The following is a 24687-nucleotide window of genomic DNA, read 5'->3' on the forward strand; positions in this document are numbered from 1 at the left end:
TCTACCAACTAAATAGGGACCCTGAAATAAGGATAGGATTTAGGGTACAATACCATTAACAAGAGGGCCACTGGGACCATGCTGGGAAGAGTTTCCTATTTCTCTTCCTAAATATAAGGTTGAAGCCTTATCTATTTTCCTATTTTTAGGAGTTGCATTAAAGGCAATTTCTTCATGTTTATCTTTAAGATAGGTTTTTACTTGAAATGGATTAAGAACGTTACAAAAGTTGAATTTTATTTGAGAGATTGTTTTGGGAGATACATGCATCTTATATCTTTGACAGAGTAGCTCCAGCTTTAAAGGAGAAAATTAGTTGTATTTAGCTAGAGAGCAATATGATATACAAATATGTGCATTCGCGACTGGTATAGTTGAGTGATTTACTTACGAACCCTAAAATTTATCCTATAGTAATAATGTTTTTTTTTATTTTTTTCAAAATTATCTCTCGATCCTAGGAGTGAATTTTAATTATTATTTTTTTAAGCTTTTTTCGTCAGTAGAGCAGTGCCCCAAGCTTTAGGGGAAGTGCCCGAGCGGTCCCAGGTCCCCTTCCCTGGGCCAGTCTTTCTTTTTTATTTTTTTGAGAAAAACAGCGGTCCAAGGTCTTCATCCTCGGATCACGTTTTATTTCTTATTTTTTGAGAAAAATAAAAGTCCGAAGATGGTAAGATTACTAATACAGACTATTTTTACTATTATATACTATTTTTAGGATATCTTAGAACCTAAACATCAATGGTATCACTGGGGTAGTTCACAAAAAAAAAAAATAGGTGTATTTTTTAATTGGGGTAAATTTAAAAAAAATTGAATGGAGAAAGTTTAAGACATAAATGCATAACTTTTGATTAATGGTAAAATAAAATCTTAAATTACAATATAACCTAACATATTCATACAAAATTAGCATACTTGAAAGGGGTATCATTGGGACCAAAAGCAAATTTTACACACATGTGGCACCCTTTCTGAACCCCCTCTTGGTAATATCTCCTCTGAGTGACTATAAATGTGAGGAAAGACCAATTGGAGTAGCAAGGTTTTTTTTGAGGAAACACCAATAGAAATTCCAAGGTTTGCTTCTTCAACATCCTCTCTCTGCACTTCTTCCCTCCTCTCTATTTAGAATCTCTTGGATTATTTTCTTATGTGGTCTCTCTCTTTTATTATTTCTTAAGTTATTATTGATTGTTGCTTGCTTTCTTTTTCTAGTGTAGCATTGCATGTTTAAACTTTTATTTTATTTTTATTTTTCTTTATGGATGATTTTTCATGTTTCATTTTCTTGTGCTTGAATTGCATGTTTAAGTTTTTATTTTTCTTTATGGATGATTTTGCATGTTTCGTTTGTTTATCTTGAATTTAGAAACTGGTTAGTGCAAATAAAGATACTGCTGGCTTGACTCAAATGGAAATGGAACTTGTCATATTTATTTAAGGAAATGAGTTTTTTCATGATCCAGTGAGCCTAGGGTTATTAATTATCCAGTAGGACTTTTATTTTTTCATGCTCTTACTTCTTTAGTTTGATAGATAAGAATTTAAGGAAGACTTGCTATACAAGTGCTCATCACCTTTAGTAAATTTTTTCATTTCCTTGTCAAGTATTTATATCTAAAATAATCTAGGAAAATGCATAATTTATTAAATTATTTTTGGGTTGATCATCATTATCATCCGAGTTTTATCCCAACCATTTGTGGTCGGCTACAACAATCTCCTTCCGCCATATCAAATAGGTGTAGGATTCATGACATAGATGCATCAAAAGTTCTATCTTGGCTATCAAACTAACACAACCATCCTCCTTTCTCCGGGCTTGGGACCTACATGGTTAAGTGGAAATAAAAAATGATCATTAATTTTCCTTAAGCATTTAAATATGTCATTATTGCCATTTGCATGGAAGAGAGATGATAATCAGTAAAAAAAAATAGTCATGTAATTGATGGCACTATTTGCATACTTGATTTGCAACTATCCATTCATCCAAGCTTATTCGAAACCATCTATTTATCCAGGCTTTTATCACATTGAAATCGTCCCTTGTATCCTTTAAAAATATAGTAAGGTTGTAGTTTGTAACGCCATAATTTTGTGACATACTAAATTTGAAGCTCTTTGGCTTATGCCATATGAACTCACATTTCTATGACATCTTCAAACTCAAGTATTTATAGCTTTAACTAACATATTTTTTGGTTAGCTTGAAGCATCTAAATTGAAAATTATTGTAATGCGAGTCGTGTCATTCCCTGAACCTACTTTCTGTAGTATGTGAGATCTTTTTTTCTTTTTCGGTGGTTCAGCAGAAAGAGGTCTCTTACCCATGATAGGGATGCAAGTCATTCCACCCTGACAATCTAGCCTTGAGCCTATTTCCACGTGAGATCTATTTATTTAATAGGAATGATCAGGTGGATTTGACTCCTCTTGAGATATTATCAATGGAAGGAGATCCATTGTGGGATTGCAAAATTGGGATCTAACGATTACATTAAGTAATCTCAATCAGAACTATTCTTGAATATCTAGACGAGTCCACATAATCTTAAAAGCTAAGGAAACCCATTTGCTAATAGGATCCAACGATTACATTAAGTAGTCTCAATCACATTTCAAAAATGGTTTGGGTTAGTATATGGGTTGATAATATTATTTTGGTTAATAAATTTTGAGAAATTTGTCTGATCACCCCTGAGAGATGAACAATTTAATATTTTATCCTTATTTTTTATTTAATTTCCAAAGACGCATACAAAATAACATGGTTTTGAGTTGGAATGGTTGTAAATGAGCAGAAAGTTAAATACATTATCTCTAATAGGTAATTTCATAAATTTCCCATAAATTTAAATAAACCAATTTTCAAACAATAACTTTCTAGACCAATTCAATCTCATAGCACACCGTCATTTTTACATATTTATATATCTCCCGGAGAAATTCTAATATAGGAGTAGGAATCTTGCATATTTTTATATCTCCCCGAGTATCAAAACCCTTTCTTAGTATGAATCCCTCTTGGATCGAGTTTTAACGAATCATTGAACAACTCGTGAGACACTTTAGAAAAATGGGGACTGGGAAACAAGAAAATTCCCCTATCTTATGATGGATAGCTGAACTTGTATGATGGATTTGATAGCACAATTTCACCAATCATCTCGCTTTATGTACATCTTTGAATTTTGTACTCTTTGACAAATAAAGAATTCATGAATTGTGGGAAAAATTAGCATTTTGCGTCCCAATTGGTGATTCATGAGTTGAAATTGCTTATTCATTAAAAGCCTCATTGGTGTTGAGATTCAATCAGCCCTTTGATGGTTTCTGCAATCAAGCCAAAATCTGAACTAAGAATTCGTTTGCAGCAACTATCATCGAATCTCACGTCATTTAATATGTTTTTAACTGAAAAAAAACTAAGAAAATCGGATTACATACTCTGTTAACTGTTTTAATTCCTCCTTGCTAAAGCCCATGTACCAGTGTATGATTGATTCATTTTGTGAAAACCCTAAAGCTCCAGTTATTAAATCTTAGATTTCTTTGTGAACCACACATTGAGGCATCGAGCCTAGATCATCCAATCCATATTTAGCAAGTTAAAGGTTGAATTATGATCACACAGTAACAGCATATAACATGATTTTTCACATTCTCCTCAGCCACCAGGAGCATGAAGCATATGCTTAAAGTATAAAACTAGCATTCTATTGGTGGTTTTGCAGATCTTATATAGGGTGAGGAACTGTTTAAAATTTGGCTAAAAAAAATTTCTCTTCTTGTTAGACCAACAAACATCCAACTCTTCTACTTTGGTGTTTTTTTAGGAATAACTTCATGTTTCTTGTAAAGGACATGCACCAATCCTTTATCTTACATCCGACGCATGCATGCTTTTTTACGTACATTAAATAAAGATGATTGGGTTTGGAACTCTTGACATCATGTTGTAGCTATTCCTACCTTGACCACTATATCAAGGGTGACATCCCAATGTGTGCACTTATTGACCAGCACCTCTAGGGTAGAAGCTAGGTTGGAGCTCCGATTTCCTAAGAATGTTGTCCATCAATCTTGTATATTGAGAAGGTAATCGGATTGTAGATGGACTAGCAAAACATGGGCTAGATCTTCGGAGGCCATAGTCTGACGTTCTAGGCCTGGTGTCTTTCTAACATTCATTTAATTCTGGATATAGTGAATATCCCCTCTCAGAGGTCATCTTGTTGTATTAATGTAATGTTATTTATATTAGTAATAAAAATGGGTACGTGACCCTTTTTCTTGATTTACCCCCCAAAAAAAAAAAAAAAAAAAAAAAAAAAACACGTAAAAGTAGACCAATAACCTAAGCTTATTATCCTCGTCATGGATCTATTTCTCCTTCTGACCCTAGGGCACAAATGCTTCTCCAAGCCCTTGAAAGCTTGAAATGGTTATGAACATGTGCAAGTTATAGTTATTGATCCAGTTTCCTTTCAAATTTTAGCCACATATGTAATCATGAAAACATGCATCCAATGAACTTTTTGTGTTTTTTTTTGGAATTACTTCTTGTTTCTTGTAAAGGACATGCACCAATCCTTTATTCTACCTCCAATGCATACACTTTTTTTTTTTTTTTTTTCTAAATATGGTTGGGATTGGAACTTTTGACATCATGTTATTTAATGTCTACCTTGACCACTATGTCAAGGGCCACATCCCAATGCATGCACTTATTGACCAACAGCTCTAGAGTAGATGCTATGTTTGCTGATGGTGGACCTCTTATTTTCAACGGATGTTGTCCAACAATCTTGTATACAAGGAAGGTAATCGGATTGCCGATGGACTAGGAAAACATGGGCTCGATCTTCGGAGGCTATAGTCTGACATGTTAGGGCTCATGTCTTTCTAACATTTATTTAATTTCGGATATAGCGAATATCCCCTCACAGAGATCATCTTGTTGTATTTAATGTAACATTATTATTGTTATTAGTTATGAGAAGGGGTAGGTGACCCTTTCCCATCTGATTTAACCCAAAAAAAAAAAAAAAAAACCGTAAAAGTACACCAATAACCTATGCCTATTATTCTCATCATAGATCTATTTCTCCTCCTAAACTCTGCCCTTTGGCACAAATGCTTCTCCAAGCCCCTGAAAAATTCAAATCGTTATGACCATGTGCAAGTTATTGATCCAATTTGCTTTCGAATGTTAGCCAAAAAACATGCATCCAATGTACCGGGACTCTGCTGAGTCCCCTCAAACTCAATCGAGTACCCACAAGTTATATGTACAACTCGGGGCATATAAAAAAAAATAAAAAAAATAAAAAATTGTAAAAACTAAAGATATGCTATACATATTTCTCTTGCATGTATTTGACAAAGATTGGAGGATTTTTTTTTTGCCATAATCACATTTTTTATTTTTTTGAATTTTTATAAATATCAGTTAAATGGGGTCTTTTTAAATCCAGGTTTTTTATACATTTTTTACCTTGTTTAAACTTCGAAAAAATGCTTCAGGTTTGAATCCAATTTTAATGTATATTTTTTTATTATCTCAATTTAAAAAAAAAAAATTAAGAATATTTGTATAGTATGTTAGGCCGAGTGGGCCAAATAAGTCGACTCGACGAGGAGCTGTGTCCGAGAGCACACGGCATGCATCCTTCATACTTTATTGTCTCCTTTCTCTCTCCCTCTCATAACTGCATGTTATTCGACATTTTATGTGGGCTTTGCAGCATGCATTTTACGGTGGTATTGAAAACTCTGTCTCTCTATTGATAATATAATTAGTATTCTTCATACTGATCAGTTGACCCCTCTTCTTCATCACTTTTAAATGCAATTGTGATGTGACTCAGCTTTCACCATGTGCTTGATCGAGGGCCTCCCTGATGACCTCGCCCTCCAGTGCCTGGCCCGTGTGCCCTTCTCTCTCTACCCATCCCTGTCCCTTGTTTCCCCCTCCTGGCGTGATGCCATTAGAAGCCCAGACCTCGTCAAGGCCCGAATCAGTGCCAACTCCACCCAGGACCTCCTCTGTGTCAGTGCTTCGGAGCCCGGGAACAACTGGCAGCTCTACGACCCGGCCCGAAACATTTGGATGACCCTTCCCCCTCCCCCACCGGCCATTGTGCAACTCGAATCTTTTGGTACGGCATGCGTCGATGGGAGGCTCTTTGTTCTGGGGGGAATCCATAGAGCCATGGCACTGGGAACTTGGCATAGCGTCACCAACCTAGTCACGGACGAGGTATGGTCCTATGACCCGGCGGCGCGCCGATGGGACCAGTGCGCCTCCATGCTGTCCCCTCGTTGCATGTTTGCATGTTGTGGTTGGGAGGGGAAGATACTGGTTGCCGGGGGCTACACGACCGAGCGGGAGATGATCACGAACGTGGAGGTCTACGACCCCGAGCACGATGCATGGGTGCCGATGCCGAGCATAGAACCAGTACTTTGTCAAGGTCACAAAGGACTGGTTCTTGGCGGCAAGGTGCATGTTCTGCACATGGAGTTGCCTACTGCACAGGTGTGGGAGGGCGAGGAGCGTGGTTGGGAAATTGTGGACCATCATTGGTCGCCATTGCATTCCGTGGTTGTGGGGGACGAATTGTACACTGTGAGCTGCAGGCAAGTGGAGGCATGGGGGGAGCGGGGAAGGGGGCCGCCACGGCGAGTGGGACCGGGGCATCGGATGTTCCATCAGAGGTTTGGAGGCGGGTTGGCCTCTCTAGGGGGGAAGGTGTACGTGTTCGGGGGCACATTGCAATATAAACGTCGGCAATTGTATGATATGCATTGCTTAGATGAGGTGGAGGCCGGGAAGCCGAAATGGTGCTGCCGTGCCGGCATGACGCGCGGCAAGGGCAATGTGTTGGGATTTGCAGTGCTCAGGATCTAAGAACGGCAATGGGAGAAAGAGGGAGGTAGTGCTAGTAAACTGGGTTTGCAGTGGAGCAAGAAGGAGGCAGTTGATGCGGTGCTAGTAATCACTGGGGCTCCTCTTTTTTTGTCTGTGTTTTACTTTGTGTGTGCAGTGAGAGTGATTTTTCTTTTTACTTTCTCTTGTCTGTGTGGTGAGATGATCAAGTGAAGTGATGGGTTCCGAAAGACTATTATGAAATGGATAATTGTTGGGTTATTGACGAGTTAAACAGCTATATCTACTGTTTCATCTCCTCTCTACCATCATCATCATCATCATCATCATTATCATTATCATTATCGTCCCAGCTTTATTCTTATTCTAACCATAACATACTATGTTGCAAATAAATAGAATTTAAACTGCAGCTGAGTCGGGTTTAGTCTTGATTGGTTAGTTGTTAATAATTGCATCACTACATTCCAAATTTGATTTCTGCCTCCGCCTTTCCTTTTCTTTTCTTTCCTTTTTTTTCCAAACCTCTATTTAGTATTTCTGCACTTCCCTCATCTATACCTTATGCTTTGTATTTTCTTGAAGCTTAATTTGGTGGGTATTTCACTGCTTTTGATAAAGCTTGATTTCCCTCTGCCTCCCTAGCCCTGAAACATATATTTTGGAATTCAAACCAAATGTTTTGAAGGCAGTTTAGTACATGGATACACACTTGCTGGCCCAAAACACATTTATAATACATGTATACAATGAGACCATTTATTTTGGTATACCTATCCGGGCTACTTATAACTATGGGATGTGAAATTTTGGTAGCTTGTGTGTCATAAAGTTTGAAAAAAAAAATTTTGAGCTTTGAGCGTAGTCAATGGAACAATTTTCAATTTCACATCTAATAGTCAAGATTAATTGTGATCTCTTTGGACCAAAGCTGAATGTTCTCTTTATATACTTTTCCTTGTATAAATTTAATTTGAAATTATAGTTAGAGCATAAATTGCTAAATTATGAATCGTGTATCTCTCTCTCCCACAGCTACATGTTAAAGTTATAATTCTTGTTTATCTTTGGAAACTTTTATTTTTAAGGGAAAATTACTAGAACCTCCTCAATTTCAACTTTACAGGCATGCTCCCTCCAACATTTTTTGTACAATTCTATGAACCACAATACTTTCTTCTTTTTCTTTTTTTTTTTCTTTTTTTTTGTGATTATCACCCCAAGTCAAAAAGGTTCTATTTTTTTTATCAAAATACCTCCATTTGACCCATGTTTACTTCATTTGCTTTTTTTTTTCGCCTGACGGAAAAATAAGTCCAGTCTAGCACAAAAAATATGGCGGACCAAGTCTAATCTCGCACAAAAAATGTGTCAGATTGGTTTGGGAAATTGATTTCATAGTGCCTGTCCACACAAAACACCATCAGACAGGCTTCGGTATTTTGTGCGTGGACACTGCAAGCGTGAGTATAAAGGGAAAGAGGGGGATTTTAATTAAATTCATTAATTCTAGATTGTGGCCACGTTTTGAAGTTAGACTCATCTTCCCCATCCTTGTGATGCTTCTTGAAGTTGTTGCTAATGTGTTTGATCAAGGGCCTCCCAGATCCATCACACTCCAATGCCCATCCCATGTGCCAATTTATTTCTACCCAATTCTAACCTTGCCAATTTATTTCTACCCAATTCGAACCTTACCTTAAAAGAAAGACTAATGTTGATGTTGTCGGGGAATATATTTTTATTTTTATTTTTCTTCTTTTCACCATTTTTTCTTATCTTTTTCTTTTCTTTTAGCAAAGATCACTTAGAAGTAGTCTTATTACAATAATTCTTGCTTCAAAAAAAATAAAACTAACAAATCTAAGATCTTAAAAACCTTGATGCCATTAAACCAAATCTCTTTAAACAAAGAAAACATTCATAATTATTATGCTTAAGAATATAAAGACAATATAATTAAATATGGTAACAAACAAAAAGAGAGTTCCAGAGATTGCTTCAATCGGGCTTCAATGCATTAATCTTGCTCAAGCTCCTTTGGTTTAATCTTTGGAGAGATGAGAGATAGATCAAAGAGAGAGAGATCAAAGAGAGAGGGAGATATCTACTAGCAAGGGGATCATTTCCTTTGCTACCCAAAAATCAAACCACCACAAGCTAACCTTGCCAGTGACACCTAGGAACGAGATAGATGACTTGGGCATGCCTTTTTAGCTTGAAAGAGATTTTGGTTGGGGTGTATGCTTAGAAAAATAGATTTCTCTTTTTATAGATTTTCTATGCCTTGAGATTTGTCATACTTAGTATTGTCAAATTCTATGCCTTGGGTTTACCTCAATTCGTAGGGTCATATCTTGACTGTTGATTTAAGGAGATTTGTGGGGTGAGAGATTTGGGCCATCAATCTTTTTGATCCACCATCAATATTCAAAGGGATGAGCTAGAATCTTATCCTCTTTTTCTAGATTTATTCCCATGAATAAAGAAAGTTTATCTTATTTTCTATTTTAGTATATTCAATCTTTATTTTCTTTGATCAAACAATCTTGATTCAAAGATTTACTAAATATTTCAAATATTCAACCTTATCATGAAAGTTGGCTAAGTTAGGCCGTATGGGTGCGGTAGCACCCTTTGGTGGCCCCACATGGGCCCCACCCAATCCCACATGTTCTAAATTGGCCCCATATTTATGGAGGGTCACATATAATTTTAGAAAATATTTTATTTTCTATTTAAATTTTTAAATCTTATATTTTATTTAAAACATTGAAAAATTAATTTCTCTTAATTAATAAATCCAAATGACAAAAATAAAATATCATAAGATTCACCAAAATTCAAATAAACATTCTAAAAATTCACATATCGTAAAATTAATTAAAATTAATTGATTTTGACAGGAATCGGATATGTTAGATCTAAGAATTTATTAGTATATAGGAGCACTCCACCTTTAACTGCGAACCACGATCTACCTAGCATTCTAAAACTAACCCAGCAGTTCCCATGACCAACAGTCAACTGCAGGGGCTCATGATTGGACCACCAAAGTTAGCCAATAGACTAGGGGATGCAAAGTTTATGGATTTCAGGTTCTCCCCTATAGACAAAAAAATTATGGTCCTTCAAGCATGATGCAACCATGACTCTAAGAAGATTCACCATCATTGGTAAATCTCAAAACGGCTATCTGTATACATATTGTATGATGATATAACGATGAGGTTTTAGTCATGTCTCTAAAGGTTATTTATCACATGCAATGACCACACAATCCATTGGCTCTCATCTCAGTATATGCCGACCTCATCAAGAGCTAACTCATTAAATCCTTTTTGGTAGATCCCTATGCCTAGTTATCTTGAGTTTTTTCAAACTCGACTGGCCTAGCACGTCGAGCCTAGTTTGAATATCAGCAAATCGCATTTACCTAGTATGGCCCACAAGAGGACTACACTCCCACTGGTTTTATGTTTTACTATATAAAATGCTCATATAAACTCTCATAATGTTACATAAACCCAACATGTCTCATAATACCTTTAAAGGCCACATAAACCTAACATGTCTTATTATGCCTTTAAAGGCCGCATAAACCCAATATGCCTCACACTCTTGAAAGAAACTATTCAAGGCCCAAACCTCTTCAGTGGAACAATCAATGCTTGTGGTTTCGAAAAGAATATTTGCAGCTCTCTAACCCCTCCCGAAACATCTAGATGACTTGGTCCCAGCCTCTATCAACCATTAAGTAACTTGAATTATTCAGTAAGGTTTGAATTGAAGGCATGCTCTTTTTCTCAAGGGAAGTCACTGCCATGGCCTTAGAAAAGGCGTTTTCTGGTGGGAAACATATCGAAAACATCCCTTCCGCCCATTGCATGTGTGCATGTTGCACTTGCGGATGGCGGATAATGGTCTTTGAGGGCTACATTATCGACTGGAAGATATACTAACACAAGGTTTATGACCACATGCACGACACGAGCGATCCCATGCCGAACTTACACTAAGGGCATTGTTAAGGGCTTGTGCTTAATGGGATGGTGCTTGAGGGCTGCAACTGCACTGGCTAGATTGTGATAAGGAGAAGAGAGTGTCAGGATCGATTTAAAGTGGCTACTAATACGGATTAGTGCAAAATCACATTTGGATCAAAATATGTCTTTGAACATCACTAGAAAATATAATCAAACACTTCATATGTATATAATCCAATCACATACGAAATATAAATGTATATCTACAACTATAGCTTCCTCTCCCAGCCCATATCTCTTTAAATAAAAAAAGTAGAGAAAAAAAACTCATGCCAACATAGAGGAGGGTTGGAAGTTATATAAATAATGAATAAGTAGTTTGGTAGTTTCAATCATGTTTCCCCATTTTTCTTTTTTCTTTTTTTTGTTTGTTGCAGTTTTCTTAATGTACTGACCACTAAGTGAGTGTCTGAACTTCTTCAATGAAAGTGGTCAATGCATCTGTTGGGAGAGGAAAATGACAGCCACATTCTTTTTTGTGCCATCCTTTCCTTTCTAGTACATGTGAACTTTTTTTAGGCATATCATTTTCACTGTTTCTACTTTGGTACATTTTTCAAGTCTTTTTGGATGATTCTATTTTAAATTAATGAGATGTTTTCCTTAACCTAAACATTCTAAATTGGCTCCATTTCTTACCTAATGTCAAATGATAAATTCTTTTACTAATCCCAAATTGGTTGTCTTTATCACTACTTGGATTTTACTTTCAACCCAAAATATACCTCTTATCACACTATTGCATCCTAATAAAAACATCGTGAATAAGATTCTTTTACTTAGCAAAATGATGTTTGGGAATTTAATAATAAATTCCCCCCTGTTTCCAGATGGGTGTTTTTTGCATTTCCACTGCCTGAATAGAAATTTAAACTATCTAAGTTTGTAGATGTTCGAATGGCCTATAAGTGGCAAATAGAGCAATTTTGTAAATTGGCCCCACTCTGTTAGGCATTTAGTGTGGGGCCGATTATCTGGAAAATCGCGTGCTTTCGGAATTAAGGCTAAACTACATAAAACAGATTTCCCCTTATCCCGACTACAGCAGTTTGGCTCGACGAGTTATTCGCCTCATCCAAACATGCCCTTGTTATCGTGCAAGTTGAATTATATTGATTTATTGGCATGCATGCAAGGTTGTCACTGAGTTACATTATGGAAAGTTATTTTAGTTATTTATAGTATCCATGAATATGAATATGTTGGCTTAAGTGTTTCTCCAAAACTGAAGTTGGTTTTATATCAAAAGGAAAATTTCAAGCATGATTAACTTACAAAAATTTTAGAGTACTGTAAAAAACACAAATGGGTATAGTTCTCAACACAATTGTTTCAATAATTGTTTCCTTTTTTCAGAGGTTTCCTAGTTCAGTACTTACTATGATACATAATTAATCTAAGTCTTGTTCAATCTTATTTTCAAAATCGAAATGAAAACTTTTAAGAAACTAGATGGGTGTGTGACCTGCCATTAGTTCGGATGTGAATAGTACATAGTGCATCTAATTGATGAAAATCGATTATTGCACTGTCAAGCATAGTTGCTAAGGAATCGCATATTTTCCATGTTTTATTCCAAGCCATGTATCCAGTCTTCATCTATTCATGGTGTTTAGATAAATGTGAAGTTTGCATCATACAAACCATCATTTCTATTGCAAGAGACTAATAAGTCATTGCAACCATTACTAAACTTCATTTTTCTCTTTAACAAAATGGTATTCATGAACAACTTCAAGAGCAGACTTGGATAAAATGCTTTCTGGAACGAGTGCTTTCTAGCATTAACCAATCCATCTCTAACTAGTCAAGAGAACACCTTGATCATGTAGGAAAAATATGTAAGAAATTGATCCCAGATCTCTTCAGCCTCTCTGGGCATGAAACATATGCCTTGGGGAACCAATGTTCTGAGGATCTTATTTAGGGTAGACAGGCAGATAAAAGTTAGGTTGTGAGTCAGTATGTGAATATTTGAGCCCAAGGACCTTGAGCAGTTTCCTAGACCTTCTCTCTTTAGAATTCTAAGGGATGTTTTGACTGAGACCTACTCTTCACTTGCTCCTTTCCTTAAATTGGTCCTGTCATCTACAAGATAAATTCCTCTTCCTAATCTCTTTATGTATCCTTCAAGTTTTTTCTAAAGCTTTGGGCACCAAATCACATTATCCTCAATTTAATTAATTCACACTTGCGTCCAACACGTACTTGTTAGAAACGAGAGGCCGCCCACATTTGGAATATCAGAATATGAGCTAAGATTCAGACCTTACCATTGCCACCCTAATCCATTCTCACTACTAAATTCTATAATGTTTGATGCAGGAGCAAGTAGGATGCCCCCTTGATTGAGCCTCTCTAAGAACTCAAATAACGTGGGAAATTCGGCAAGTTATGGTCATAGCAGACTCGGGTGGGGTAGTTTGGTCAAGTTTCAACTTGTAATAGGGTAGTTTTGGAAGTATTCAACAGTGTTTGAGGCTTTTTTGGAGAATAAGCAATGGCTAGAGTACCAGTATTAATGATTCAAAGTTACTATTTTCTTGGTTTCAATGTGTGTTTAGTCAATGTTTGAGTAGTTTGAGGGCGAAGTTTGTCCTCTCAATGTATGAGTAAACAGAAAAATTTATGAAAATGAGGTTTTGAGTATGGAAATATAGTTACAGGGTTATGAGTCTTAGTTGTCCAATCTACAAGATAAATTCCTCTTCCTAATCTCTTTATGTATCCCTCAAGTTTTTTCTAAAGCTCACATTATCCTCAATTTAATTAATTCACACTTGCGTCCAACACGTACTTGTTAGAAACGAGAGGCCGCCCACATTTGGAATATCAGAATATGAGCTAAGATTCAGACCTTACCATTGCCACCCTAATCCATTCTCACTACTAAATTCTATAATGTTTGATGCAGGAGCAAGTAGGATGCCCCCTTGATTGAGCCTCTCTAAGAACTCAAATAACGTGGGAAATTCGGCAAGTTATGGTCATAGCAGACTAGGGTGGGGTAGTTTGGTCAAGTTTCAACTTGTAATAGGGTAGTTTTGGAAGTATTCAGCAGTGTTTGAGGCTTTTTTGGAGAATAAGCAATGGCTAGAGTATCAGTATTAATAATTCAAAGTTACTATTTTCTTGGTTTCAATGTGTGTTTAGTCAATGTTTGAGTAGTTTGAGGGTGAAGTTTGTCCTCTCAATGTATGAGTAAACAGCAAAATTTATGAAAATGAGGTTTTGAGTATGGAAATATAGTTACAGGGTTATGAGTCTTAGTTGTCCAAGTGCTCAATTATCCTAGAAATACCCAAGAGAAATGAAAAAAGAGGTGGGTCTTTCGAGTGAAAAATCTTATTTGTTTTGCAAGCAAACTCTCTACTATACTTGGTATTGAGCAAGTTTCTCCTACATGGAGCCGAGTGATTCCTCCTACCCAGCATTGAGTGATTCTGAGACAAGCTAGTTAAGTGATTCCCAGCTACACGTTGAATGCCCTAGCCCACATTAATTTCAATCCTGTCACTGCAATCATCTTTTGCTGGTCATACATGCCCACAAAGAAGTGCCAGTTATTGTTATGTGGTATGTTTACTATAACCTTTGGTGTCATCATTATCCCATCAAATGGGTTGCTCCTGATGATTGGAGAGAAGCCAAAGGATGAATTCCTATTTTGTGGGACCCACTCCCCAATCATCTCATATAAAACCATTGACATGATTGTTATGACTAGGGTTGTTAACAAGACAAGCCAGCTCACAAGCTGGCTCAGTTTGGCTCCAAGGCTCGCCAAGCTTCAAATCCGAATCTGCAAAGCTCTCGCTTTACATGAAATCTTAACAGATATTCTAATCTTAACACTGCGACCCTAGTCCAACCCCACCCCTAAACTCTCTGTGTGTGCCCTAGCACCTCAGCTGTCTTTTGGTGCTCATACTTGCCCACATACAAGTGGAAGATATAGTTATGTGGGTCTGTATACTCATGCATCATGGAAAGAATATGGACTTAGGGTCATCACCGCCCCATGAAACAGGTTGGACATTGATGGTGGGACTGAAGCCAGTACAAGAGGGCATATTTTGTGGGATCCACGCCTTGATCATCGCCTAAGTAACAGTTAATAATTATGGATGTTAACAAGGCAAGCCAACTTGGTCTGGCTTGTAATGAGCTAAATTGAGTTGTATTCTACATCCTGACAAGCCAAGCCAAGCCCAACCCAACAGCTCGGCTATTAGTGAAACAAAACCAAGCTTAACAAGCTCCGCTTGTGCTTGTTTACACACACATGTATGCATAACTTATAACTTTCTTGTGCTTGACTTGTTTATAAACAACTCAAATTGTTTGTGGGCTTATTAAAGTAAGCAAGCCAACCCATGCCAAATTCACGTTTATCTACCCTCAATTAAACCAAGCTCAACCTTGATGGTTCAAGCTCGAGTCAACTTCAAGCCAAGGTCAAGTAGATCCTCTACACAAAGGAGCCCAATTTGAATAAGTCTGAGCTCAGTGTTTCCTGTGACCATGCTCTTTCCAGGGTTATATAATTCCTAGTGTTTTTTCATGGTTACATCCAAATGCATCATTAGTCATATATTTAATTGAAACAACATGCATTTTGTACATTTCTCTTTCCTTTTTCTCTCACGAATTTGCAAGGTACTTATATTCAATTGAAACAACATGCATTTCGTGCATTTCTTTCTGCCACATTTTTGCATGTTACTGTGCATCTCTTAAGGGCTTCATAACATGCCTTAGATGGAATTGGTAAGGGTAGCCTTTTGTATATTTCTGTGCTGCTTTCCCTCTTTGATGTAAAATGTGAATCTATTATTCTTCATATTGATCCCTTGGACCTTTTTCCTACCCAGGCCCTAAGCTTCTTCCTTGTCTATGCTTTCTAATTGTGCATATTCGAAGGCCTCCCTGATGATATTGCACTCATGTGCCTGGCTCGTGTGCCATTCTCTTCATACCCAACCCTTTGCCTCGTCTCCCACTCATGGCGGGATGCGATACAGAGCCCAGACCTCTTCAAGATGCGGATCGAAGTAAACTCCACTGAGGATTTCCTATGTGTTTTCGCCGCGCAACGTGAAAACCTTTGGCAGCTCTATGACCCCTCGAGGGATATCTGGATGAGCCTGCCCCCACTCCCAACAACTATCCATAGAATTAGATGGTTCTGTACCTCAAGTGAACATCCTTTGGACCCACTAACTGGGGGAAGTGAACATCCTTTGGACCCACTAACTGGGGAAATCGGACCCCCTGTAGTGACGAACGAGGTGTGGTGTTACAACCCAGCATGGCGCCAGTGGGCCCAGCACTCACCTATGCGATCTCCACGTCACTCGTTCGCTTGTTGTGCTTGGGAGGGCCGGATACTCATCGCAGGGGGCTTCACTACAGGAGAGGTGGAGATCAATGCAGCAGAGGTTTACGACCCCGTGCTTGATGTGTGGTAGCCGATCGCAAATTTACGTGCAGCACGAGGTTTGGGCTGCTCAGCACGTATGATTAGAGGGAAAGTGCATGTTGTGGCAAGGTCACGTGAAAACACACAAGTGTGAGAAGGTGGGGAGCGCGGTTGGGAAATTGTGAACTATGCTGGACCCCAGACGTGGGGTGTAGTCATGGCGGATGCATTTTACACTGTGACCACTAGGTCGGTTTCTGCCTACGAGGAGGCAGGGTTTGGGCCCATGCGTGAAGTGGGACAAGGTCCCCCCAGCTGTCTTGGAAGATTTGGTTATGGAGTGGGTCATGCAGGGGGAAAGTTGTTTGTGGTTGGGGGTGTGAGAAGAACAAGGACGGCTTGGAGAATTTGGTCTGGTTCCAACGCGACTTATCTGGCTAATGTGGATGTATTAGGATTAGGCGAGGACGAGCCGACATTGCCCCGGGCAGCACCCATGACTCGATGCCTGGGCTTTGTGTTGCATTGCACTAATCTGAGGATATGAGGATGGACATGGGAGGAGTAAGAGGCTTGAGTTGGTTAACTTCCAGTAAAGCATGAGTAGTTTTAGCCATGTTGTCGCTTTTTATGTATGTTGGATTCTGCTTCTGTAGGGATATGAGTATGGAAATGGGACGGGCAAGATGTTTAAATCAGTTGACTTCAGTAAAGAATAAGTAGTTCAGCCATGTTGTTCCTTTCTTTTTATTGGGATAGGAACCTTAAAAGTGATTTAAACTTAAAACCTAGTTTTATTTATGCATGGGAGCCACATGATTGTTACACTGCAAGGTAGAATCACAGGCATCTTCTTGTTGGGGAGATGATTCAAGATGGATTTGGATTAGAAGGGCATATGATACTTTGGCATGAATTTGAGAGAGGAGGTTTTGGAAGATGAGAGAAGAAGAATCTTGAGAAGGTTACACACTGGTTTTTAAGAGTTCTTTCCCTATTACATGTTATGTGATCTTTTGGAAGGGAAAGAAGAGAGAACTATTGTTAATCTTAATTTTGTTTATATGTAGAATGCATGTGTTTGTCATTTTTCTCTCCCATGGATTGGCCATACTGAAACATAACAACTAAAAAAAGTATAAAATCGACGACTCACTGTTGTCTGAAAAAAAAAACCCTTAATCTAAGCTAGAAACCCAACATTTATGGACTATTTGGAATCAAGCACCTATGATCAAATTAGCTAAGGGAAAACTTTATATGTGGCCCCACCTATTTATAAAAAATATCTCATCTTTATTCCCATTCATCGGATTTCGATGAATACACAATTGGGATGATAACAGGCGTAATATTATTAATTAATTTTCGAGTGTTGGATCTTGTTTGGATGGCTCAAAGTATTTTATGTTTGCTTTCATATATAAATCATCATGCATTGATATTTATGATGTGTGCCTCTAAGGGTTACACCCGATGAGAAACAAAAATCAAAAAATGCTTGTGAGTTAAAATAACCAAAATACCCTTAAACAATAAAATGTACTTTTTATTTTGGCTCCAATTAAGGCAAGGGCCACCCAAATTTATTGTAAAACTGAGTTGCAGGTAAAAAGGTCACATTATGACACAAAATATCCCACCCATCCATGGTTGAAAAAAACAGACCACATTTTTTTACACGTGTTTCACGTAGGGCCACGGAACTAATCATCAAAAAAAAAAAAAAAGAAAAAGATTTCCTACTCCAGCAGAAGCATAGTATCCATCTACTTTCTCATACAAAATTAACACTAGGAAGATATTTTGGATCCCAAATTTTGGGGATGTGATTTCTAGGATCTGACAACCAACCTCAAAGAAAAAAAATTAACTCAAAGTGGTTCAAAAAAAAAGATCCCAAGATTGCATGAACCATTTTGCAGAGAATAATCTAGATATTAAAAAATTAGAAATCCATTTTTTTTTTTTAAAATAATCATCTAGGGTGGATCCCAAAATTTTTGCCCCGAGGGAGTAAATGTATACGACGATCCCGAGGGAGCACTATATGAGCTCAAGAGTAAAAAGGGAGCGCCACCGTCTTGATTGACTTGTAGCGAATGAGGGTTTTATGTTAGTCGCTCAATAAAATTACGCACGTAAATACAAAACATTTGTACGGGGACTTCTTGGACGCTCCAGAGGAGGACCTACAATTGCGTCTGCTTTAGTTTCCACTTCTCTTTCTCTCTCTAAACCATTCATCATTTCAATCGACGGTGATATCCCTTGACCACTACTTGCCCTAGGGCAAGAAACAGATTATAATGGCCTGGATGGAATCAGTGGATCGTGATTCAGCGTATAATCATGTTGGGGTTTCGATATTATCTCCATCTCTTTTAATGGTAACTCTCTCTCTCTCTCTTCATTTTTTGGGGGCTTATTTTTTCTGAAGTGAGTGGTTTTACAATTTTTATGCTTTTGGAAACTGTATTCTTTCATCGAATTTCTTGTTGCCTAAGCATTGCTGGAATTGGGGTGCTGTATTTTTTTCATTTTACCAGAAAAAAGATGTTTGGGAAATTCATGATCAAGTGAGAGCAGGGTTTTTCTTCAATTTCCTCCTCCTTTATCTTCTATAATTTAGCAAGTTGATATTTGAGTGGCTCATGATCAATGGTCCTACTCCTAGGGGTATTCTTTTCTACTCTTTCTAGAGGGTTTATTTTCACATTTCTACTTCCTTCCTAGAAATTTAGTTATAACATTTTTGTGATTTTATTAAATCATTGAGTTACATTATTTTCTGTGATTTTATTAAATCATTGAGTTACATTATTTTCTTTCTTCATTTCATGTGTACTGTGATATTATTCCTCATTAAATCACATTTAGTTGTTAATTTTGTATTTTGAAATGCATTCTTTTAGTTACTTTCTTTTCGATGAATATGTTGGTTTTAGGGGTTATCTAGAGTAAATTTGTTGGTTTTAGCTTGAAAGGAATGTGACATGCACGATTTCCTTTTCAAAAATTTCAAGGAACTCTTGAAAGACTAAATGCATCAATGACCAATCTGTATCAAATTGAAGTGGTGGACAATGGGGTTCCCCTCCCCCCCAAATCCCCCCTATTTGATTTTTTTTTTTTAACCAGTTCTTCACTGATTCAGCCAATGATTTAAAAAGCGGATTGGTGACCCGGATCGGCACCTCAAAAACCGATCCGGATCGGGAATCGGCTGAATTGATCGGATTAAAGCTTCAAAAAAATCCAAAAAAATTATTAAAATTCATTATAAATGTTGTTTTTCAGAAATCCAATAAGAAATGAGGGTACTACATTATTAACTTTCAATTTTTTCATCAATTTTTTAATATTGAGATGCTCTTTCCCTGTATAAACTTAAGTATTAAATTTGCATCACATAAAAAAAAATCATAGCATTATCATGGATAAAATATATAATTATACGTGGACTAATAAAGAATAGACTAAATCAATGAAAGAATGGCCATTAAAATCTCGTTTTGGCGAAAAACCCTAATCCGCTAAAAAAACCCAAATTATTACAACCTAACTAACTATAATCCAAAATTATTACAACCTAACTAACTATAATCCAAAATTATTACAACCTAACTAACTATAATCCAAAATTATTATAACCTAACTAATTATAATATTATATACTGAAATTATAATTATTAGTTTACATTTTATAATTATTTTATTAGATAAATAATAACAAATTAAAAATATTTTATAATATTATCTAATTTAAAATGTATTATTGACAACTATAAGAAAAATAGTACATTACATGATTTATAATGTAAAAATTAATAAATAAAATAAAAGATGTGGTTATCAATGTAAAAATTAATAAAATGCGTACAAATTTTGGAAAAAACACTTTAATTTATTATATGCCCAAGGGGGAACAAAAATTAGCTCAAGAAAAGATAACTCTTATATGGTCCGAGAGGGGATTCGAACTTGAGATGTCAAAACAAATAACATTAGTGATAACTATCATGCCTCCTTAACATATGTGTTTAAAATTGCCTATTAATAACATATATTTACATTATATTTTCATTTAATGATGTTTGGGAATTATCCCACATCAAAGGATGAGTATTCAAATATGCTATATAAATAACTATGTAATTGGAAGATTAATGCAAGTGTGAAAACACTAGGGCTTCAGTGCACATGGCACACGTGCATGTGTGTGTCACACGCGTGGCACATGTGGGAGTGGTGTGCGTCGCATGTGTGACGTGTATGTGTATGTGCGCGTCGCACGTGTGGCACATGGAGGAGTGGTGTGTGTTGCACGTGTGGCACATGGGGGAGTGGTGTGTGTCGCGCGTGTGACGCGTACACACGTGTGGGAGTGGTGTGTGTGGCACGCGTGATGCACACACATGCGTGCATGTGCGTGTGGCACATGTGGGAGTGTGTACGGCTCGTGTCACACGTACACACATGTGTGAGTGGTGTGTGTGGCACGCGTGACACGTACACACGTGTGAAGGCTAGAACCGAGAGGGAACCGGTTAGACCCGGGAGGGAACCCGGTTAGAACCGGGAGGGAATTGTTAGAACCGGGAAGGAACCGGCGGTTCTGCTCTGGAATCGGGCGGTTCCCGGTTTTGTGTTGGAACCGGCATGGCCTGTGCCGATTCCCGAGTCGAACCGGGCGAGTCCGGTTTGACTCGGCGATTTTTAAATCATTGGATTCGGCCAATCCAAATCGCTGATCCAGCTGATCTGGATGAGTACATAGGGTGGGAAATCCAAAACCCAAACAATTCATTGCTATGCTGCAGATTAAATATGAGGATTGTTGGATCTATTATAAATGAAATATCATTCACCATTAATTGGTCTCATAACTTGTGTGGGATACAAAAACCATCCCTAGTGGGTGATACTTGGTCGATTGCCAAATAGTTGATAATTACTATGCAATGGGATATCAATATATCATAGTTTGGGTACTTTGTATAAACATGTGTCTTGCTTTGTCATATTGATCTGGCACCAAAATCCTTAAACCCATTATTTTACATAATTATGATGATGGTCAAGGTTATTTTTTCTAGCCCCAGCATTTAGTTAACCATTGACTCTGCAGCTGATGAGCGTATGTCACATAGACCCTCATTTCTATTGCTAATGTAAGTAGAAACTTGTATCATATAGACCCCCATTTATATTGCCAATGGACCTGGTCCATGCTTGCATACAATAGTACTAGAGCCAAGCTTCCTGTTTTAGAGAGCTTCATGTTTAGAAAGTTCTCACCTTTTTATATTGAGTCTTCTTAATCTCCTGATACACTTTTTGTAACATATGATATATACTTGTTTGAATGTTTATACATTGTGTTGTGAGAACTAAAGGTTGTGTTGCAGTACATGTTAGGAATATAAATCGCAGTTGGCAATCCATTTCCTGAAATTGTTTTACACCATAGAAGGCATGAAATAAGTTTTTATTTTTGTTTCCATCAGAGTTGGGTTTCAAGCAGTCTTATGGCTTACCCAACCAAACGCAAGGTCTAGAATTGAAATTTTGATGCTAGCCATCGTCTTTACCTTCTTTCCTTTGCATCCAATCATATGCTCTAACTATCAGAAGGGAAATAATGAGCATGTAATTTAGTTCATTCTGGACTGGAGCCCATGCCATGTTCCTCTGGTTCATTCGTTCAACCATTGATAACTCTATATGTTTTTCTTCATCTCTAGCATATTCAGGTATTAATATTGCATCATGATTACATAAGATTGATGTGTAAGAACGTGATCTACAATCTCTTCATCCTCCTTATTTATGAACTGTATGTTAGGGATTGAAGCCCCATGTTTAGGTGATCTTATATGGAGTAGCCAACCAGCCAAAAGTTTGGGTGCAATGCCGAATTATGAAAGTCAGCTAGAGGAGCTCCCACACTTTCATCCTGAAGAATTCTAAAGAATAATTTGACTAAGATTTAGTTGACTCTGTCTCTTCAATAATTTGTCCTGCCCTATGCTAAATAAACTCTTCTTCTAGGCAACCCAACAAACATCCTCACTCCTCTCTTTTAATGTCCTTCAAGTTTCTTCTAAAGCTTGCACATGAAATCAATTGTCCTCTGTCCAATCTGCGCACTCGTTGACCAACACCGTTGAGCTAGAAATGAGGCTTACCAATTGTCAAAAGTGAATTTGCAAAGCTTCCACCTGATTTACACCCTGCCTCTAGAGAGTAAATGCATCTCTCGACACCTGAAAAACTGTTATGTTTCCTTCCCCACCCCCCAAGAAAACAAAAAACAAAAAAAAAGAACAAAATTATGAATGACTTGCTTTATTTGGAATTGTTAAGGCGAGCAGCTTATATGTTTGTGAGCCTGTCTCACATGTCAAATGGTAGTTGTTCTTCATGTTGATCACTTGAATAAATAACTTATTTTTCTACCCAGGCTGTTCTGCACTTTTTGGAGCTGCACCTTCTGACTATGATATGACTCGAGGGTCACCAATGAGCTTGATTGAAGGCCTTCCCGATGCAATCACACTCGAATGCCTGGCTCGACTGCCATACTCTCTCTACCGATCCCTTTGCCTCGTCTCCCGCTCCTGGCGGGACGCCATACAAAGTCAATACCTCTTCAAGGCAAGAATAAATGCAAACTCCACCGAGGACCTCCTCTGTGTCTCTGCATTCCAGCCCGAGAACCTCTGGCAGCTCTACGACCCCTCCACAGATGTCTGGATGACCCTTCCCCCCCACCCCTCAACCATCAAACAACTCAAACGCTTTGGAACCGCCTGCATAGGTGGTAACCTCTTTATCATCGGGGGAGGTAGTGATGGTGTGGACCCGAACACCGGGGACCGTGATGGCACGCTTGCCACCAACGAAGTGTGGTCTTATGACCCTGTACGCTGCCACTGGTCCCCATGTGCGCCAATGTTAGCAGCGCGCACCATGTTTGCCTGCTGCTCGTTCAAGGGGCGGATAGTGGTTGCAGGGGGCTTGAACAACCGACACAAGGCGATGACATCAGCAGAGGCTTATGACCCCGAGCTCGACATATGGGTGCCAATCCCGAACCTGTGCCAAGCCCATAATCTGGGTTGCTCGGGGCTTGTGGTTAGTGGTAAGGTGCATGTAATGCATAAAGGGACTCCTTCAATGGAGGTGTGGGATGGAGGGGAACATGGTTGGGAAATTGCAAATTGTGGCTGGCCTGAATGGCCAGCAGTAGTGGCGGGGGAGAAGGTGTACTTTGTGAGCCATGGCCGAGTGGAGGAGTGGGGGGATGGGGGGAGGGCACCCATGAAGGTAGTAGGGCAGGGTCCTGAGCCCAGGGGGGGTGGATTTGGGGTGGGTTTCATCAGGGGAAAGTTGTTTGTGGTTGGGGGGTGGAATATTTCGGGGATGAGGCGATCGAACATGAACATCGAGCTGCTGGCGGATGTGGATATGTTGGATTTGGGGGAGGAGGAGTTGGCATGGCGACGTGTGGCACCCATGACACGGTGTAGGGGCACTGTGGTTGGATGCACTTCATTGAGGATTTGAAGGGGAGATTGGGGGGGAGGGCTTGTGATGAGGCTAGTTATGAATGGGTGGTTTGGCAATGTTGGGCAGGGGAGAGTGGGTTAGTTGGGCTTGGAGGTTGGAGGTTGGATGTTGTGTTAGGGCCCTTAAGTCACCAAATCATAAAGCCAAGTGCCCGAATCCCAATTTCAAGCCATGTATTAGGATGGCGTAGTTGCATATGGAGATGCTGGAGCGTGGATGTTGGAAGTATGATATTTCTCGAAAATATTTGAGAGGAGTCTTGGAAGATAAGAGAAAAAGAATATATGTGGAAAGATAAAGGCCTGCTATTGAGAGTTTAAGCAATTTCACTTGTGATTTTAATAATCGTATCCAATGTTTAGAGAAGTGTGTACTGTGACCTTAGCAAAGGTTGCTTTTCTCATGTATAAAAGTTGTGGGTAATCTTATGGCCAGGGGAATGGAAAACACATAAACATTCTGTTGCTAATATTCCTTTTTCTTATAAATTTGCTTCTCATTTTTCTTGTAAATTTTTTATTTTCCTCTGGCACTTCTTTTGTTATGAACCTGAGAGTGACTTTTTCTTAGAGGGCCAAAATGCAATATTCAAATATTTTCAAAAAATCTTGGGAAAAACTTAAGTTTGGACAATTTTTCATTTTAGGCATCATACTTTTGAAATGAATGGCACAAGTCTCAAAATGTGTAATTGCAATGTGTTGGTAAGAAACTAAGAATTAATTGAAGAAAAATTGTTTCATGTG

At 38.2% G+C, this 24687-nt stretch overlaps 3 protein-coding genes across 4 annotated transcripts; all 3 read left to right on the top strand.

Annotated features, from left to right (window-relative positions):
• The first annotated feature begins 1042 nt into the window (after positions 1-1042).
• On the top strand, positions 1043-7172 carry LOC18429675 (F-box/kelch-repeat protein SKIP30). Its single transcript, XM_006838958.2, has 2 exons — positions 1043-1080; positions 5877-7172. Exon 2 carries the CDS (start codon positions 5885-5887, stop codon positions 6917-6919), a length of 1035 nt encoding a protein of 344 aa, XP_006839021.1. The 5' UTR covers positions 1043-1080; positions 5877-5884; the 3' UTR covers positions 6920-7172.
• Positions 7173-15851: 8679 nt separating this feature from the next.
• LOC18429676 (F-box/kelch-repeat protein SKIP30) lies at positions 15852-18059 on the top strand (the record flags this gene model as incomplete). Its single annotated transcript, XM_006838959.2, is given in 2 exon segments — positions 15852-16443; positions 16525-18059. Coding segments are annotated over 2 exon segments (981 nt in total), but the record flags the coding sequence as incomplete, so codon positions are not given.
• Positions 18060-18607: 548 nt separating this feature from the next.
• On the top strand, positions 18608-24453 carry LOC18429678 (F-box/kelch-repeat protein SKIP30). Of its 2 annotated transcripts, XM_020664558.2 has the most exons (3): positions 18608-18756; positions 18916-19045; positions 22833-24453. In XM_020664558.2, exons 2-3 carry the CDS (start codon positions 19021-19023, stop codon positions 23936-23938), a joined length of 1131 nt encoding a protein of 376 aa, XP_020520217.1. In that variant the 5' UTR covers positions 18608-18756; positions 18916-19020; the 3' UTR covers positions 23939-24453. The 2 variants fall into 2 exon arrangements, with proteins under 2 accessions (XP_020520217.1, XP_011621664.1); XM_011623362.3 differs by lacking the exon at positions 18916-19045.
• Positions 24454-24687: the final 234 nt, after the last annotated feature.

This window comes from Amborella trichopoda, chromosome 3 (assembly GCF_054954075.1).
Source record: "Amborella trichopoda isolate Santa Cruz 75 chromosome 3, AtrichopodaSantaCruz75HAP2 v2.0, whole genome shotgun sequence".
NCBI lineage: Eukaryota > Viridiplantae > Streptophyta > Magnoliopsida > Amborellales > Amborellaceae > Amborella > Amborella trichopoda.